Below are 17600 nucleotides of genomic sequence, written 5' to 3'. Positions count from 1 at the left end.
GCGCTTACTGTGTGCAGAGCACTGGACTAAGCGCTTACTACATAGATGATAGACTGTATTAGTCCAGTGCTCTGCACACAGTAAGTGCTCAATACGATCGAATGAATGAATGAATCAATGCACATCATTAATACCGAGCACTTACTGTGTGCAGAGCACTGGACCAAGCGCTTACAAGATAGATGATAGATTGTATTAGTCCAGTGCTCTGCACACAGTAAGCGCTCAATATGATCAAATGAATGAATGAATAAATGCACATCATTAATACTGAGCGCTTACTGTGTGCAGAGCCCTGATCTAAGCGCTTACCAGATAGATAGATGATAGACTGTATCAGTCCAGTGCTCTGCACACAGTAAGCGCTCAATACGACTGAATGAATGAATAAATGTGCATCAACAAAATAAATAGAATAGCAACTATGTACAATAAATCTGTGCAATCTCTCATACACAGAGATAAATACGATCGAATGAATAAATGCACATCATTAACAAAATAAATAGAATAGTATGTGCAAGTAGAATAAAGTGTAATAAATCTGTGCAATCTCTCATACACAGAGATAAATATGATCGAATGAATATATAAATAAATGCACATCATTAACAAAATAAATAGTATGTACAAGTAAAATAAAGAGTAATAAATCTGTGCAATCTCTCATACACAGAGATAAAATCATTCAATCATATTTACTGAGCGCTTACCGTGTGCAGAGCACTGGACTAAGCGCTTAATAGACAGATGATACATTGTATTAGTCCAGTGCTCCGCACACAGTAAGTGCTCAATACGATCGAATGAATGAATGAATGAATCAATGCACATCATTAATACTGAGCGCTTACTGTGTGCAGAGCACTGGACTAAGCGCTTACTAGATAGATAGATGATAGACTGTATTAGTCCAGTGCTCTGCACACAGGAAGCGCTCAATACGATCGAATGAATGAATGAATCAATGCACATCATTAATACTGAGCGCTTACTGTGTGCAGAGCCCTGGTCTAAGCGCTTACTAGATAGATAGATGATAGACTGTATTAGCCCAGTGCTCTGCACACAGTAAGCGCTCAATACGACTGAATGAATGAATGCGCATCATTAACAAAATAAACAGAATAGTAACTATGTACAAGTAATAAATCTGTGCAATCTCTCATACACAGAGATAAATACGATCGAATGAATGAATGAATAAATGCACATCATTAACAAAATAAATAGAATAGTATGTACAAGGAAAATAAAGAGTAATAAATCTGTGCAATCTCTCATACACAGATAGAGATAGATTCATTCGATCGTATTTACTGAGCGCTTACTGTGTGCAGAGCACTGGACTAAGCGCTTAATACATAGATACATGATAGATTGTATTAGTCCAGTGCTCTGCACACAGTAAGCGCTCAATATGATCGAATGAATGAATGAATAAATGCACATCATTAATACTGAGCGCTTACTGTGTGCAGAGCACTGGACTAAGCGTTTGATCGATAGATGATAGATTGTATTAGTCCAGTGCTCCGCACACAGTAAGCACTCAATGCAATCGAATGAATGAATCAATGCACATCGTTAATACTGAGCGCTTACTGTGTGCAGAGCACTGGACTAAGCGCTTGATCGACAGATGATAGATTGTATTAGTCCAGTGCTCTGCACACAGTAAGCGCTCAATACGATCGAATGAATGAATGAATAAATGCACATCATTAACAAAATAAATAGTAGGTATGTACAAGTAAAATAAAGTCATAAATCTGTGCAATCTCTCATACACAGAGATAGAGTCATTCAATCGTATTTATTGAGCGCTTACTTTGTGCAGAGCACTGGACTAAGCGCTTAATAGATAGATAGATAGATGGATGGATGATAGATTGTATTAGTGCTTTGCACACAGTAAGGGCTCAATAAATACGACAATGAATGAATGAATAAATGCACATCATTAACAAAATAAATAGAATAGTAAGTATGTACAAGTAAAATAAAGAGTGATACATCTGTGCAATCTCTCACAGATACAGACTCATTCAATCCTATTTATTGAGCACTTACTGAGTGCGGAGCACTGGACTAAAGGCTTAACAGATAGATAGATCAATCAATCATCAATCGTATTTATTGAGCGCTTACTGTGTGCAGAGCACTGGACTAAGCTTGGGAAGTCCAAGTTGGCAACATATAGAGACGGTCCCTACCCAACGAGATAGATAGATGATAGATTATATTAGTCCAGTGCTCCGCACACAGTAAGCACCCAATAAATACGATCGAATGAATGAATGAATCAATGCACATCATTAATACCGAGCGCTTACTGTGTGCAGAGCACTGGACTAAGCGCTTACTAGATAGATAGATGATAGAATGTATTAGCCCAGTGCTCTGCACACAGTAAGCGCTCAATACGATCGAATGAATGAATAAATGCACATCATTAATACTGAGCGCTTACTGTGTGCAGAGCACTGGACTAAGCGCTTACTAGATAGATAGATGATAGACTGTATTAGTCCAGTGCTCTGCACACAGTAAGTGCTCAATACGATCGAATGAATGAATGAATGAATGCACATCATTAATACTGAGCGCTTACTGTGTGCAGAGCCCTGGTCTAAGCACTTACTAGATAGATGATAGACTGTATTAGTCCAGTGCTCTGCACACAGTAAGCGCTCAATAAATACGATCAAATGAATGAATGAATAAATGCACATCAGTAATACTGAGTGCTTACTGTGTGCAGAGCACTGGACTAAGCGCTTAATAGATAGATGATAGATTGTATTAGTCCAGTGCTCTGCACACAGTAAGCGCTCAATATGATCGAATGAATGAATCAATGCACATCATTAATACTGAGCGCTTACTGTGTGCAGAGCACTGGACTAAGCGCTTACTAGATAGATGATAGACAGTATTAGTCCAGTGCTCTGCACACAGTAAGCGCTCAATATGCTCGAATGAATGAATGAATAAGTGCACATCATTAATACTGAGCGCTTACTGTGTGCAGAGCACTGGACTAAGCGCTTAATAGATAGATGGTAGACTGCATTAGTCCAGTGCTCTGCACACAGTAAGCGCTCAATAAATACGATCAAATGAATGAATGAATCAATGCACATCATTAATACTGAGCGCTTACTGTGTGCAGAGCACTGGACTAAGCGCTTAATAGATAGATGATAGATTGTATTAGTCCAGTGCTCCGCACACAGTAAGTGCTCAATACGATCGAATGAATGAATGAATAAATGCACATCATTAATACCGAGCGCTTACTGTGTGCAGAGCACTGGACTAAGCGCTTACTAGATAGATGATAGACAGTATTAGTCCAGTGCTCTGCACATGATTGAATGAATGAATGAATAAATGCACATCATTAATACCGAGCGCTTACTGTGTGCAGAGCACTGGACTAAGCACTTGATCGATAGATGATAGACTGTATTAGTCCAGTGCTCTGCACACAGTAAGCGCTCAATACGATCGAATGAATGAATCAATGCACATCATTAATACCAAGCGCTTACTGTGTGCAGAGCACTGGACTAAGCGCTTACTAGATAGATAGATGATAGACTGTATTAGCCCAGTGCTCTGCACACAGTAAGTGCTCAATATGAATGAATGAATGAATAAATGCACATCATTAATACTGAGCGCTTACTGTGTGCAGAGCCCTGGTCTAAGCGCTTACTAGATAGACAGATGCTAGGCTGTATTAGTCCAGTGCTCTGCACACAGTAAGTGCTCAATATGATCGAATGAATGAGTGAATCAATGCACATCATTAATACCGAGCGCTTACTGTGTGCAGAGCACTGGACTAAGCGCTTACTAGATAGATGATAGTAGTAGTCCAGTGCTCTGCACACAGTAAGTGCTCAACACGATCGAATGAATGAATGAATAAATGCACATCATTAATACCGAGCGCTTACTGTGTGCAGAGCACTGGACTAAGCGCTTACTAGATAGATGATAGACAGTATTAGTCCAGTGCTCTGCGCACAGTAAGCGCTCAATACGATCGAATGAATGAATGAATCAATGCACATCATTAATACTGAGCGCTTACTGTGTGCAGAGCACTGGTCTAAGCGCTTACTAGATAGATAGATGATAGACTGTATTAGCCCAGTGCTCTGCACACAGTAAGCGCTCAATACGATCGAATGAATGAATGAATAAATGCACATTATTAATACCGAGCGCTTACTGTGTGCAGAGCACTGTCTAAGCGCTTACTAGATAGATAGATGCTAGACTGTATTAGTCCAGTGCTCTGCACACAGTAAGTGCTCAATATGATCGAATGAATGAATGAATCAATGCACATCACTAATACCGAGCGCTTACTGTGTGCAGAGCACTGGACTAAGCACTCGATGGATAGATGATAGACTGTATTAGTCCAGTGCTCTGCACACAGTAAGCGCTCAATATGATCGAATGAATGAATGAGTAAATGCACATCATTAATACCGAGCGCTTACTGTGTGCAGAGCACGGGACTAAGCGCTTGACAGATGATAGACTGTATTAGTCCAGTGCTCCGCACACAGTAAGCGCCCAACAAATACGATCGAATGAATGAATGAATAAATGAATTCATTGCCCACGATCGAATGAATGAATAAATGAATTTACCGCCCTCCCCCGGGGCCCGGAAGGGGCCGCCGATGAATGAATGAATAAATGAATTCATTGCCCACGATCGAATGAATGAATAAATGAATTTACTGCCCTTCCCCGGGGCCCGGAAGGGGCCGGCGGCGGTTACCTGGAGAAGGGTTTGCTCTTCTTCCCGGTGCCAAGGATGGTGGTTCCGGCGGGTCCCAGCTTGGCGCTTTCCCGTAGCCAGTTGGCGGGCGGCAGCTTGAGGTCCGTCTTCTCTTCGAGCTGGGCGAAGGCGGCCCGGGCCGGGGCGGCCGAATACTTCACCACCGCCCGGCTCTTGACCTCTCCGCTGCCCGGGGCCGACCCCTGCGGGAGGAGAAACGGGAGACGCGGATGGGCGGCAGGCCTCCTTGGCATTCAATCGTTTTATTAGTGATGTGTATATAGCTATCATTCTAGTTATTCTGGTGGTATTCATTCATTCATTCAGTCGATCGCATTTATTGAGCGCTCCCGGTGTATTACTCTATTTTATTAGTGACGTGTATATAGCTATCATTCTAGTTATTCTCATGGTATTCATTCAGTCGATCGCATTTATTGAGCGCTTCCGGTGTATTACTCTATTTTATTAGTGATGTGTATATAGCTATCATTCCATTTATTCAGCTGGTATTCACTCATTCATTCATTCAATCGTATTTAGTGAGCGCTTCCGGTGTATTGCTCTATTTTATTAGTGATGTGCATATAGCTATCATTCCAGTTATTCTGATGGTATTCATTCATTCATTCATTCAATCGTATTTATTGAGCACTTCCGGTGTATTACTCTATTTTATTAGTGATGTGTACATAGCTATCATTCCATTTATTCAGCTGGTATTCACTCATTCATTCGTTCAATCGTATTTAGTGAGCGCTTCCGGTGTATTACTCTATTTTATTAGTGATGTGTATATAGCTATCATTCTAGTTATTCTGATGGTATTCATTCATTCATTCGATCGTTTTTATTGAGCGCTTCCGGTGTATTACTCTATTTTATTAGTGATGTGTATATAGCTATCATTCTAGTTATTCTGATGGTATTCATTCATTCATTCGATCGTATTTATTGAGCGCTTCAGGTGTATTACTCTATTTTATTAGTGATGTGTATATAGCTATCATTCTAGTTATTCTGATGGTATTCATTCATTCATTCGATCGTTTTTATTGAGCGCTTCCGGTGTATTACTCTATTTTATTAGTGATGTGTATATAGCTATCATTCTAGTTATTCTGATGGTATTCATTCATTCATTCAGTCGATCGTATTTACTGAGCGCTTCCGGGGTATTACTCTATTTTATTAGTGATGTGTATATAGCTATCATTCTAGTTATTCTGATGGTATTCATTTATTCATTCATTCGATCGTATTTATTGAGCGCTTCCGGTGTATTACTCTATTTTATTAGTGATGTGTATATAGCTATCATTCTAGTTATTCTGATGGTATTCATTCATTCATTCAATCGTATTTATTGAGCGCTTCCGGTGTATTACTCTATTTTATTAGTGATGTGTATATAGCTATCATTCTAGTTATTCTGATGGTACTCATTCATTCATTCAGTCGATCGTATTTATTGAGCGCTTCCGGTGTATTACTCTATTTTATTAGTGATGTGTATATAGCTATCATTCTAGTTATTCTGATGGTATTCATTCATTCATTCAGTCGATCGTATTTACTGAGCGCTTCCGGGGTATTACTCTATTTTATTAGTGATGTGTATATAGCTATCATTCTAGTTATTCTGATGGTATTCATTCATTCATTCAATCGTATTTATTGAGCGCTTCCGGTGTATTACTCTATTTTATTAGTGATGTGTATATAGCTATCATTCCATTTATTCAGCTGGTATTCACTCATTCATTCATTCAATCGTATTTAGTGAGCGCTTCCGGTGTATTATTCTATTTTATTAGTGATGTGTATATAGCTATCATTCTAGTTATTCTGATGGTATTCACTCAATCATTCATTCAATCGTATTTAGTGAGCGCTTCCGGTGTATTATTCTATTTTATTAGTGATGTGTATATAGCTATCATTCTAGTTATTCTGATGGTATTCACTCAATCATTCATTCAATCGTATTTAGTGAGCGCTTCCGGTGTATTACTCTATTTTATTAGTGATGTGTATATAGCTATCATTCTAGTTATTCTGATGGTATTCATTCATTCATTCATTCAATCGTATTTATTGAGCGCTTCTGGTGTATTGCTCTATTTTATTAGTGATGTGTATATAGCTATCATTCTAGTTATTCTGATGGTATTCATTCATTCATTCATTCAATTGTATTTATTGAGCGCTTCCGGTGTATTGCTCTATTTTATTAGTGATGTGTATAAAGCTATAATTCTGTTTATTCTGATGGTATTCATTCATTCAATCGTATTTATTGAGTGCTTCCGGTGTATTACTCTATTTTATTAGTGATGTGTATATAGCTATAATTCTGTTTATTCTGATGGTATTCATTCATTCATTCGATCGTATTTATTGAGCGCTTACTGTGTGAAGAGCACTGGGCTAAGCGCTTGGGAAGTACAAGTCGGCAACATAGAGAGACGGTCCCTACCCAACAGCGGGCTCACAGTCTAGAAGGGGGAGACACAACAAAACAAGACATGTGGACGGGTGTCAAGTCGTCAGAATAAATAGAATGAAAGCTAAATGCACATTATTAACAAAATAAAGAGAATAGTAACTATGTACTATGTAAGTAAAATAATGAGTAATAAATCTATGCAACCTCTCATACACAGATAGATAGATGATAGAGATAGATAGAAAGATTCATTCAATCGTATTTATTGAGCGCCTACTGTGTGCAGAGCACTGGACTAAGCGCCTGGGAAAATTCGGCAACAGATAGAGACGGTCACTATTCATTCAATCGTACTTATTGAGCGCCTACTGTGTGCAGAGCACTGGACTAAGCGCTTGGGAAGTCCAAGTTGGCAACATATAGAGACGGTCCCTACCCAACAGCGGGCTCACAGTCTAGAACAGGGAGACAGACAACCAAACATATTAACAGAATAAATAGAGTAATTATGTACAAATAAAATAGAGTAATAAATCTGTACAAACATATATAGAGGTGCTGTGGGGAGGGGAAGGAGGTAAGGAGGCGGCGATGGAGAGGGAGAGGAGGGGGAGAGGAAGGAGGGGGCTCAGTCTGGGAAAAAATAAAGAATTTTCATTCATTCAATCGATCATATTTATGGAGTGCTGACTGCGTGCAGAGCACTGTACTAAGCGCTCGGTAAGTCCAAGTTGGCAACATATAGGGACGGTCCCTACCCAACAGTGGGCTCACAGTCTAGGTTCTCCTCCTGGCTCTCCGGCCGCTCATTCTCCGTCTCTTTCATTCATTGTCGTATCTATTGAGCGCTTACTGTGTGCAGAGCACTGTACTAAGCGCTCAGTAAGTCCAAGTTGGCAACATATAGGGACGGTCCCTACCCAACAGCGGGCTCACAGGCTAGGTTCTCCTCCTGGCTCTCCGGCCACTCATTCTCCGTCTCATTCATTCAGTCATATTTATTGAGCGCTTACTGTGTGCAGAGCACTGTACTAAGCGCTTGGGAAGTCCAAGTTGGCAACGCATAGACACGGTCCCTACCCAACAGCGGGCTCACAGTCTAGGATCTCCTCCTAGCTCTCCGGCCGATCATTCTCCGTCTCATTCATTCAGTCATACTTATTGAGAGCTTACTGTGTGTAGAGCACTGTACTAAGCGCTCGGTAAGTCCAAGTTGGCAGCAAATAGAGACCGTCCCTACCCAACAGCGGGCTCACAGTCTAGGTTCTCCTCCTGGCTCTCCGGCCGCTCATTCTCCGTCTCTTTCATTCATTGTCGCATCTATTGAGCGCTTACTGTGCGCAGAGCACTGTACTAAGCGCTCGGGAAGTCCAAGTTGGCAACACATAGGGACGGTCCCTACCCAACAGCGGGCTCACAGTCTAAAAGAGGGAAACAGAGAACAAAACCAAACATACTAATAAAATAAGATAAATAGAATAGATATGTGCAAGTAAAATAAATAGAGTAATAACTATGTACAAACATATATCCATATATACAGGTGCTGTGGGGAAGGGCAGGAGGTAAGATGGGGGGGATGGAGAGGGGGATGAGGGGGAGAGGAAGGAAGGGGCTCAGTCTGGGAAGGCCTCCTGGAGGAGGTGAGCTCTCAGTAGGGCCTTGAAGGGAGGAAGAGAGCGAGCTTGGCACTGGGGGGCGCTCGCGGACGTACGCTGGGGGCGCTCGCGGGCGGACGCTGGGGGGCGCCCGCGGGCGGGCGGACAATGGGGGCGTTCGAGAGCGGACGCTGGGGGGCGCTCGCGGGTGGTTCGGCGGACGCTAGGGGGCGCTCGCGGGCGGGCAGTGAGGGCACTCGAGGGCTGACGCTGGGGGGCGCTCGCGGACGTACGCTGGGGGCGCTCGAGGACTGACGCTGGGGGGCGCTCGCGGGCGGACGGGCGCTGGGGGCGCTCGAGGGCTGACGCTGGGGGGCGCTCACGGGCAGACGCTGGGGGCGCTCGAAGACTGACGCTGGGGGGCGCTCGCGGGCGGAGGGACGCTGGGGGCGCTCGCGGATGGGCGCTGAGGGCACTCGAGGGCTGACGCTGGGGGGCGCTCGCGGACGTACGCTGGGGGCGCTCGCTGACGGGCGGACGCTGGGAGGCGCTCGAGGGCGAACGAGGACTGACGCTGGGAGGCGCTCGAGGGCTGACGCTACGGGGCGCTCGCGGGCAGACGCTGGGGGGCGCTCGCGGACGTACGCTGGGGGCGCTCGAGGACTGACGCTGGGGGGCGCTCGCGGGCGGGCGCTGAGGGCACTCGAGGGCTGACGCTGGGGGGCGCTCGAGGGCTGACGCTGGGGGCCGCCCGTGGGCGGGCGAGAGGACGCTGGGGGGCGCTCGCGGGCAGGTGGACGTTGGGGGGCGCTCGTGGGGGCCGGCGCATGCGCGTCGCGGGTGTCCGTCGGTCCGTCCGTTACCTGAGGGTGGCGCTCGTGGTCCGGCAGCCGTCCCGGGGCCTCGGGCCCACCGCGGCGGGGGTCGCCCATCTCCGGCCCGGCCCGGCCGGCGTCCACCGCGGGACGAGGGGCCGGACCCGACGGGGCCGACAAACCAACTCTCGCGAGCTCGGGGAGGGGATAAGACGCCGGCCGGCAGGCCCGCCCCTCCGCCTCCTTCGGGGCGGGACTGAGGGAGAAGCAGGCACGCGCCTGCGCCGTGGACCACCGCCTGCTCTCGCGAGCTTTCCCCGCGCCGGACCCCCGAGGACGTAGTGCGCCTGCGCGGTGACCGAGGCGCGCGCCCCCCCCCCCCCGATCTCGCGAGCTTTCCTCGCTCCGGACCCGGCCGCGGGCCTGTACGCCTGCGCAGTAGAAGAGCCCCTGCTCTCGCGAGCTTTCCCCGCGCCGGACCCTGAGGACCTAGTGCGCCTGCGCGGTGACCTAGCCCCCACATCTCGCGAGCTTTCCTCGCTCCGCACCCCGCCGGAGGCTTGCGCGCCTGCGCAGTAGAAGAGCCCGTGTTCTCGCGAGCTTTCCCCGCCCCGGACCCTGGGAATCGCTCAATCATATTTATTGAGCGCTTATTGTGTGCAGAGCACTGTACTAAGCGCTTGGGAAGTACAAGTTGGCAACATATAGAGACGGTGGCTATCCAACAGTGGGCTCACAGTCTAGAAGGGACCTGGGGCGCCTGCGCGGTGACTGAGCCCCCAGATCTCGCGAGCTTTCCTCGCTCCGCACCCGACCGGGGGCCTGTGCGCCTGCGCAGTAGAAGAGCCCCTTGCTCTCGCGAGCTTTCCCCGCGCCGGTCCCTGGGAACCTAGGGCGCCTGCGCGGTGACCTAGCCCCCTCCACATCTCGCGAGCTTTCCTCGCTCCGCACCGTACCTGGGGGCCTGTGCGCCTGCGCAGTAGAAGAGCCCCCTGCTCTCGCGAGCTTTCCCCGCGCCTGACCCGGGGGACCTGGAGCGTCTGCGCGGTGACCAATTTCCCCCCCCAACATCTCGCGAGCTTTCTTCGCTCTAGACCCCTGGGCGCCTGCGCAGTGGAAGAGCTCCTAATCTCGCGAGCTTTCCCCGGCCCGGACCTGGGGATCTGGGGCGCTAGTCCCCGATCTCGCGAGCTTTCTCCGCTCCTGACCTAGCTGGGAACGTGTGCGCCTGCGCAATGGAAGACACCCCCCCCCCTTGTCTCGCGAGCTTTCATTCATTCATTCAATCGTATTTATTGAGCGCTTACTGTGTGCAGAGCACTGTACTAAGCGCTTGGGAAGTACAATTCGGTAACAGAGACAATCCCTACCCAACAACGGGCTCACAGTCTAGAGGGGAGGAGACAGATAACAAAACAAAACATGTAGACAAGTGTCAATGCCATCAGAATAAATAGAATTATAGCTATATAATAATAATAATGGCATTCATTAAGCACTTATTATGTGCCAAGCACTGTTCTAAGCGCTGGGGAGGTTACAAGGTGATCAGGTTGTCCCGTGGTGGGGGCTCACCGTCTTCATCCCCATTTTACAGATGAGGAAACTGAGGCCCAGAGAAGTGAAGTGACTTGCCCAAAGCCACCCAGCTGACAAGTGGCGGAGCCGGGATTTGAACCCACGACCTCTGACTCCAAAGCCCGGGCTCTTTCCACTGAGCCATGCTGCTTCTCAATATATACATCATGAATAAAATCAACGGAGTAATAAATCTGTACTACTACTAATAATAATGGCATTTATTAAGCAGTTACTATGTGCAAAGCACTGTTCTAAGTGCTGGGGAGGTTATAAGGTGATCAGGTTGTCCCACGGGGGGCTCACTGTCTTAATCCCCATTTTCCAGATGAGGGAACTGAGGCCCAGTGAAGCTAAGTGACTTGCCCAAAGCCACCCAGCTGACAAGTGGCGGAGCCGGGATTTGAACCCACGACCTCTGACTCCAAAGCCCGGGCTCTTTCCACTGAGCCACGCTGCTTCTCAATATACACATCATGAATAAAATCAACAGACTAATAAATCTGTACAAATAATAATAATGGCATTTATTAAGCACTTACTATATATAAACCACTGTTTTAAGCGCTGGGGCGATTACAAGGTGATCAGGTTGTCCCATGTGGGGTTCACAGTCTTAATCCCCATTTTCCAGATGAGGTAACTGAGGCCCAGAGAAGTGAAGTGACTTGCCCAAAATCCCACAGCTGACAATTGGCGGAGCCGGGATTTGAACCCACGACCTCTGACTCCAAAGCCCGGGCTCTTTCCACTGAGCCACGCTGCTTCTCAATATGCACATCATGAATAAAATCGAGAGTAATAAATCTGTACAAATATACACCAGTGCTGTGGGGAGGAGGAGAGGGAAAAGGGGGGCTCAGTCTGGGAAGGCCTCCTGGAGGAGGTGAGCTCTCAGTAGCTGGGGGCCCGCGCATTGGAAGAGGCCCTATGGGCAGAGCACTGTACTAAGCGCTTGGGACAGTACACCTAATGAAGTCTATCCCGCTTTAAATCGCGCTTAATAATAATGATGATGGCCTTTATTAAGCGCTTACTATGTGCAAAGCACTGTTCTAAGCGCTGGGGAGGTTACAAGGTGATCAGGTTGTCCCACGGTGGGGGGTGGGTGGGGGCTCACAGTCTTAATCCCCATTTTACAGGGAACTGAGGCCCAGAGAAGTGAAGTGACTTGCCCAAATTTGCACAGCTGACCAGTGGCAGAGTCAGAATTCGAACCCATTACTCCTGACTCCAAAGCCTGTGCTCTTTCCACTGAGCCGTGCTGCTTCTCTCGATACTGCTCTTCTATATTCTCTTCTATACTGCTCTTCTATACTGCTCTCTCTCTATATATATTATCATCATCATCAATCGTATTTATTGAGCGCTTACTATGTGCAGAGCACTGTACTAAGCGCTTGGGAAGTACAAATTGGCAACATCTAGAGACAGTCCCTACCCAACAGTGGGCTCACAGTCTAAAAGGGGGAGACGGAGAACAAAACCAAACATACTAACAAAATAAAATAAATAGAATAGCCATGTACAAGTAAAATAATGTTTGGTTTTGTTCTCTGTCTCCCCCTTTTAGACTGTGAGCCCACTGTTGGGTAGGGACTGTCTCTAGATGTTGCCAACTTGTAATAATAATAATAGCATTTATTAAGCGCTTACTATGTGCAAAGCACTGTTCTAAGCGCTGGGGAGGTTACAAGGAGATCAGGTTGTCCCACGGGGGGCTCACAGTCTTAATCCCCATTTTACAGATGAGGGAACTGGGGCACAGAGAAGTTAAGTGATTTGCCCAAAGTCACACAGCTGATTGGCGGAGCTGGGATTCGAACCCGTGACCCCTGACTCCAAAGCCTGTGCTCTTTCCACTGAGCCAACTTGTACTTCCCAAACGCTTAGTACGGTGCTCTGCACACAGTAAGCGCTCAATAAATACGATTGATGATGATGATATTGTTGTGTTGCATTCTTCCAAGCGCTTAGTACAGTGTCCTGCCCCCAATAGGTGCTTAATAAATATGACTGGTTAATTGCTGATTGATTGATTGAAGGGAGTGGAAAAAGGCCTTCACAGATCGGTTCCCAGCATCCCCCGTCAAGCAGCGGGACTCAGTGGAAAAAGAGCCCGGGCTTGGGAGTCCTTCTAATCCCGGCTCTGCCGTTTGTCAGCTGTGTGACTTTGGGCAAGTCACTTTGCTTCTCTGGGCCTCAGTTCCCTCATCTGGAAAATGGGGGTGAATCAATCAATCAATCGTATTTATTGAGCGCTTACTGTGTGCAGAGCACTGTACTAAGCGCTTGGGAAGTCCAAGCTGGCAACATATAGAGACAGTCCCTACCCAACAGTGGGCTCACAGTCTAAAAGCGGGAGACAGAGAACAAAACCAAACATACTAACAAAATAAAATAAATAGAATAGATAGGTACAGGTAAAATAAATAAATAAATAGAGTAATAAATATGTACAAACATATATACTGGTGCTGTGGGGAAGGGAAGGAGGTAAGATGGGGGGAGGGAGAGGGGGATTTATTGAGCGCTTACTGTGTGCAGAGCACTGGACTAAGCGCTTGGGAAGTCCAAGTTGGCAACATATAGAGACAGTCCCTACCCAACAGCGGGCTCACAGTCTAGAAGAGGGAGACAGACAAGAAGACAGAACATATTAACAAAATAAAATAAATAGAATAAATATGTATAAATAAAATAAATAGAATAAATCTGTACAAACATATATACATAAATACAGGTGTTGTTGTGGGGAGGGAAAGGAGGTAAGGTGGGGGGAGGGGGAGGTGATGACGAAGGAGGAGGATTCATTCAATCGTATTCATTCATTCAATCGTATTTATTGAGCGCTTACTGTGTGCAGAGCACTGTACTAAGCGCTTGGAAAGTACAAGTTAGCAACGTATAGAGACGGTCCCTACCCAACAGGATTAAGACTGTGAGCCCCCCGTGGGACAACCTGATCAGCTTGTAACCTCCCCAACGCTTAGAACAGTGCTTTGCACATAGTAAGCGATTAACAAATACCATCAGTGTTATTATTATTATTACTGTTTTAGGTTAAGGGCCTTAACTCAGCCCTCTCCTCTGCCAGGCAAAACTATTTCTCCTCCCTTATTGACATCCATGCCCATCATCCCTGTCAGCTCTTCCGTACATTTAACTCCCTTCTCAGGCCCCCGGTTCTTGCCCATTCTCCATCCCTCACCCCCAACCATCTGGCCTCCTACTTCATTAGTAAAATTAACTCCATCACTCTGAGCTCCCCAAAGTCACTCCCCCTGCTTCTCCAACCCCCCGGCTCTCAACCCTCTCCGCAACTCTCCCATCCTTCCCAGCGGTATCCTCAGAGGAGCTCTCCTCCCTCCTCTCAAGTGCTACTCCGGCCACCTGTGCTTCCGACCCCATTCCCTCTCATCTCATGAAATCTCTCTCTCCGTCCCTTCTTCCCTCCTTAACTTCCATCTTCAACCGCTCACTCTCCACTGGTTCCTTCCCCTCTGCCTTCAAACATGCCCATATCTCCCCCATCCTAAAAATACCCTCTCTTGACCCCACGTCCCCTTCTAGTTATCGCCCCATCTCCCTCCTACCCTTCCTTTGCAAACTCCTAGAATGAGTCGTCTACACCTGCTGCCTCGAATTCCTCAACGTCAACTCTCTCCTTGATCCCTTCCAATCTGGCTTCCGTCCCCTCCACTCCACGGAAACTGCCCTCTCAAAGGTCACCGATGACCTTCTGCTTGCCAAATCCAACGGCTCCTACTCTGTCCTGATCCTCCTCGACCTTTCGGCTGCCTTTGACACTGTGGACCACCCCCTTCTCCTCAACACGCTATCTGACCTTGGCTTCCCAGACTCCGTCCTCTCCTGGTTCTCCTCTTATCTCTCAGGTCGTTCATTCTCAGTCTCTTTTGCGGGCTCCTCCTCCCCCTCCCATCCTCTCACTGTGGGGGTTCCCCAAGGTTCAGTGCTCGGTCCCCTTCTGTTCTCCATCTACACGCACTCCCTCGGTGACCTCATTCGCTCCCACGGCTTCAACTATCATCTCTACGCTGATGACACCCAGATCTCCATCTCTGCCCCTGCTCTCTCCCCCTCCCTCCAGGCTCGCATCTCCTCCTGCCTTCAGGACATCTCCATCTGGATGTCTGCCCGCCACCTAAAACTCAACATGCCCAAGACTGAACTCCTTGTCTTCCCTCCCAAACCCTGCCCTCTCCCTGACTTTCCCATCTCTGTAGACGGCACTACCATCCTTCCCGTCTCACAAGCCCGCAACCTTGGTGTCATCCTCGACTCCGCTCTCTCGTTCACCCCTCACATCCAATCCATCACCAAAACCTGCCGGTCTCACCTCTGCAACATCGCCAAGATCCGCCCTTTCCTCTCCATCCAAACCGTTACCTTGCTCGTTCAATCTCTCATCCCATCCCGACTGGATTACTGCATCAGCGTGGCTCGGTGGAAAGAGTCCGGACTTTGGAGTCAGAGGTCATGGGTTCAAATCCCGGCTCAGCCAATTGTTAGCTGTGTGACTTTGGGCAAGTCACTTAACTTCTTTGTGCCTCAATTACCTCATCTGTAAAAGGGGGTTTAAGACTGTGAGCCCCCTGGGGGACCACCTAGTTACCTTGTAACCTCCCCAGCACTTAGAACAGTGCTTTGCACATAGTAAGCACTTAATAAATGCCATTATTATTATTATTATTACAATGCTCTGCACACAGTAAGAGCTCAATTCATTCAACTCAGTCAATCGTATTTATTGAGCGCTTACTGTGAGCAGAGCATTGTACTCTGCCGGATCACCTTGTAACCTCCCCAGCGCTTAGAACAGTGCTTTGCACATAGGAAGCGCTTTATAAATGCCATCATTATTATTATTATTGTTACAATGCTCTGCACACAGTAAGCGCTCAATTCATTCAGTTCAATTCAGTCAATCGTATTTGTTGAGCGCTTACTATGAGCAGAGCATTATGCTCTGCCGGATCACCTTGTAACCTCCCCAGCGCTTAGAACAGTGCTTTGCACACAGTAAGTGCTTAATAAATGCCATCACTATTATTATTATTATTACAATGCTCTGCACACAGTAAGCGCTCAATTCATTCAGCTCAATTCATTCAATCGTATTTATTGAGTGCTTACTGTGAGCAGAGCATTGAACTGTGCCGGATCACCTTGTAACCTCCCCAGCGCTTAGAAGAGTGCTTTGCACATAGTAAGCGCTTAATAAATGCCGTTATTATTATTATTATTATTATTATTACAATGATCTGCATAGAGTAAGCACTCCATTCAGAGTATGATTGATTGATTGATTGATTCAGATCCATTCAGTCAAACGTATTTATTGAGCACTACATAGGAGCTGTCCTATTTATTGAGCTCCTGCTCCTACTATTACTACTACTGCTGTAGTGGAAAGAACCCGGGCTCGGGAGTCAGAGGACATATTAACAAAATAAAATAAATAGAATAAATATGTACAAGTAAAATAAATAGAGTAATAAATACGTACAAACATATATACATATATACAGGTGCTGTGTGGGACAACCTGATCACCTTGCATCCTCCCCAGTGCTTAGAACAGTGCCTTGCACATAGTAAGCGCTTAATAAAAACCATTATTATTATTACAATGGTGGCATTTATAAATACCATTATTATTATTATTATTATTAGGGTGGGGGGGAGGGGGAGAGGAAGGAGCGGGCTCAGTGTGGGAAGGCCTCCTGGAGGAGGTGAGCTCTAATTCAATCATTCATTCAATCGTATTCATTGAGCGCTTAATGTGTGCAGAGCACTGGACTAAGCGCTTGGGAAGTACAAGTTGGCAACCTATAGAGACGGTCCCTACCCAGCAGTGGGCTCACAGTCGAGAAGGGGGAGACAGACAACAAAACAAGTAGGATTAGAAACCAGCTGTGAGAAGCAGCGTGGCTCAGTGGAGAAGAGCCTGGACTTTGGAGTCAGAGGTCATGGGTTCAAATCCCGGCTCCACCAAATGTCAGCTGTGTGACTTTGGGCAAGTCACTTCACTCCTCTGGGCCTCAGTTCCCTCATCTGTAAAATGGGGATTAAGACTGTGAGCCCCCCGTGGGACAACCTGATCACCTTGTAACCTCCCCAGTGCTTAGAACAGTGCTTTGCACATAGTAGGCACTTAATAAAATGCCATCATCATCATCGTCATCATTCTCTGGGCCTCAGTTACCTCATCTGTAAAATGAGGATTAGAACTGTGAGCCCCCCGTGGGACAACCTGATCACCTTGTAACCTCCCCAGCGCTTAGAACAGTGCTTTGCCTGTATTAAGTGCTTAATAAATACCATTA

The 17600-nt window shown here is 46.5% G+C and overlaps 1 protein-coding gene across 1 annotated transcript in view; it reads right to left on the bottom strand.

The window, feature by feature from the left end:
* The window catches only part of EDRF1 (erythroid differentiation regulatory factor 1), a 104053-nt gene extending 94211 nt beyond the window's left edge, over positions 1-9842 (bottom strand). The window contains exons 1-2 of the mRNA XM_038743665.1: positions 9721-9842; positions 4811-5013 (exon numbers count right to left, since the gene is read on the bottom strand). Coding sequence (XP_038599593.1) covers positions 4811-5013; positions 9721-9789 — 272 coding nt within the window. The 5' untranslated portion in view covers positions 9790-9842. The remainder of the gene's footprint in view (positions 1-4810; positions 5014-9720) is intronic.
* Between the last annotated feature and the right edge of the window lie 7758 nt (positions 9843-17600).

Source organism: Tachyglossus aculeatus, chromosome 3 (genome assembly GCF_015852505.1).
Source record: "Tachyglossus aculeatus isolate mTacAcu1 chromosome 3, mTacAcu1.pri, whole genome shotgun sequence".
NCBI classification, from domain to species: domain Eukaryota; kingdom Metazoa; phylum Chordata; class Mammalia; order Monotremata; family Tachyglossidae; genus Tachyglossus; species Tachyglossus aculeatus.
The sequence above is the reverse complement of the archived record's forward strand: the minus strand, read 5'-3'. Positions and strand labels throughout refer to the sequence as shown.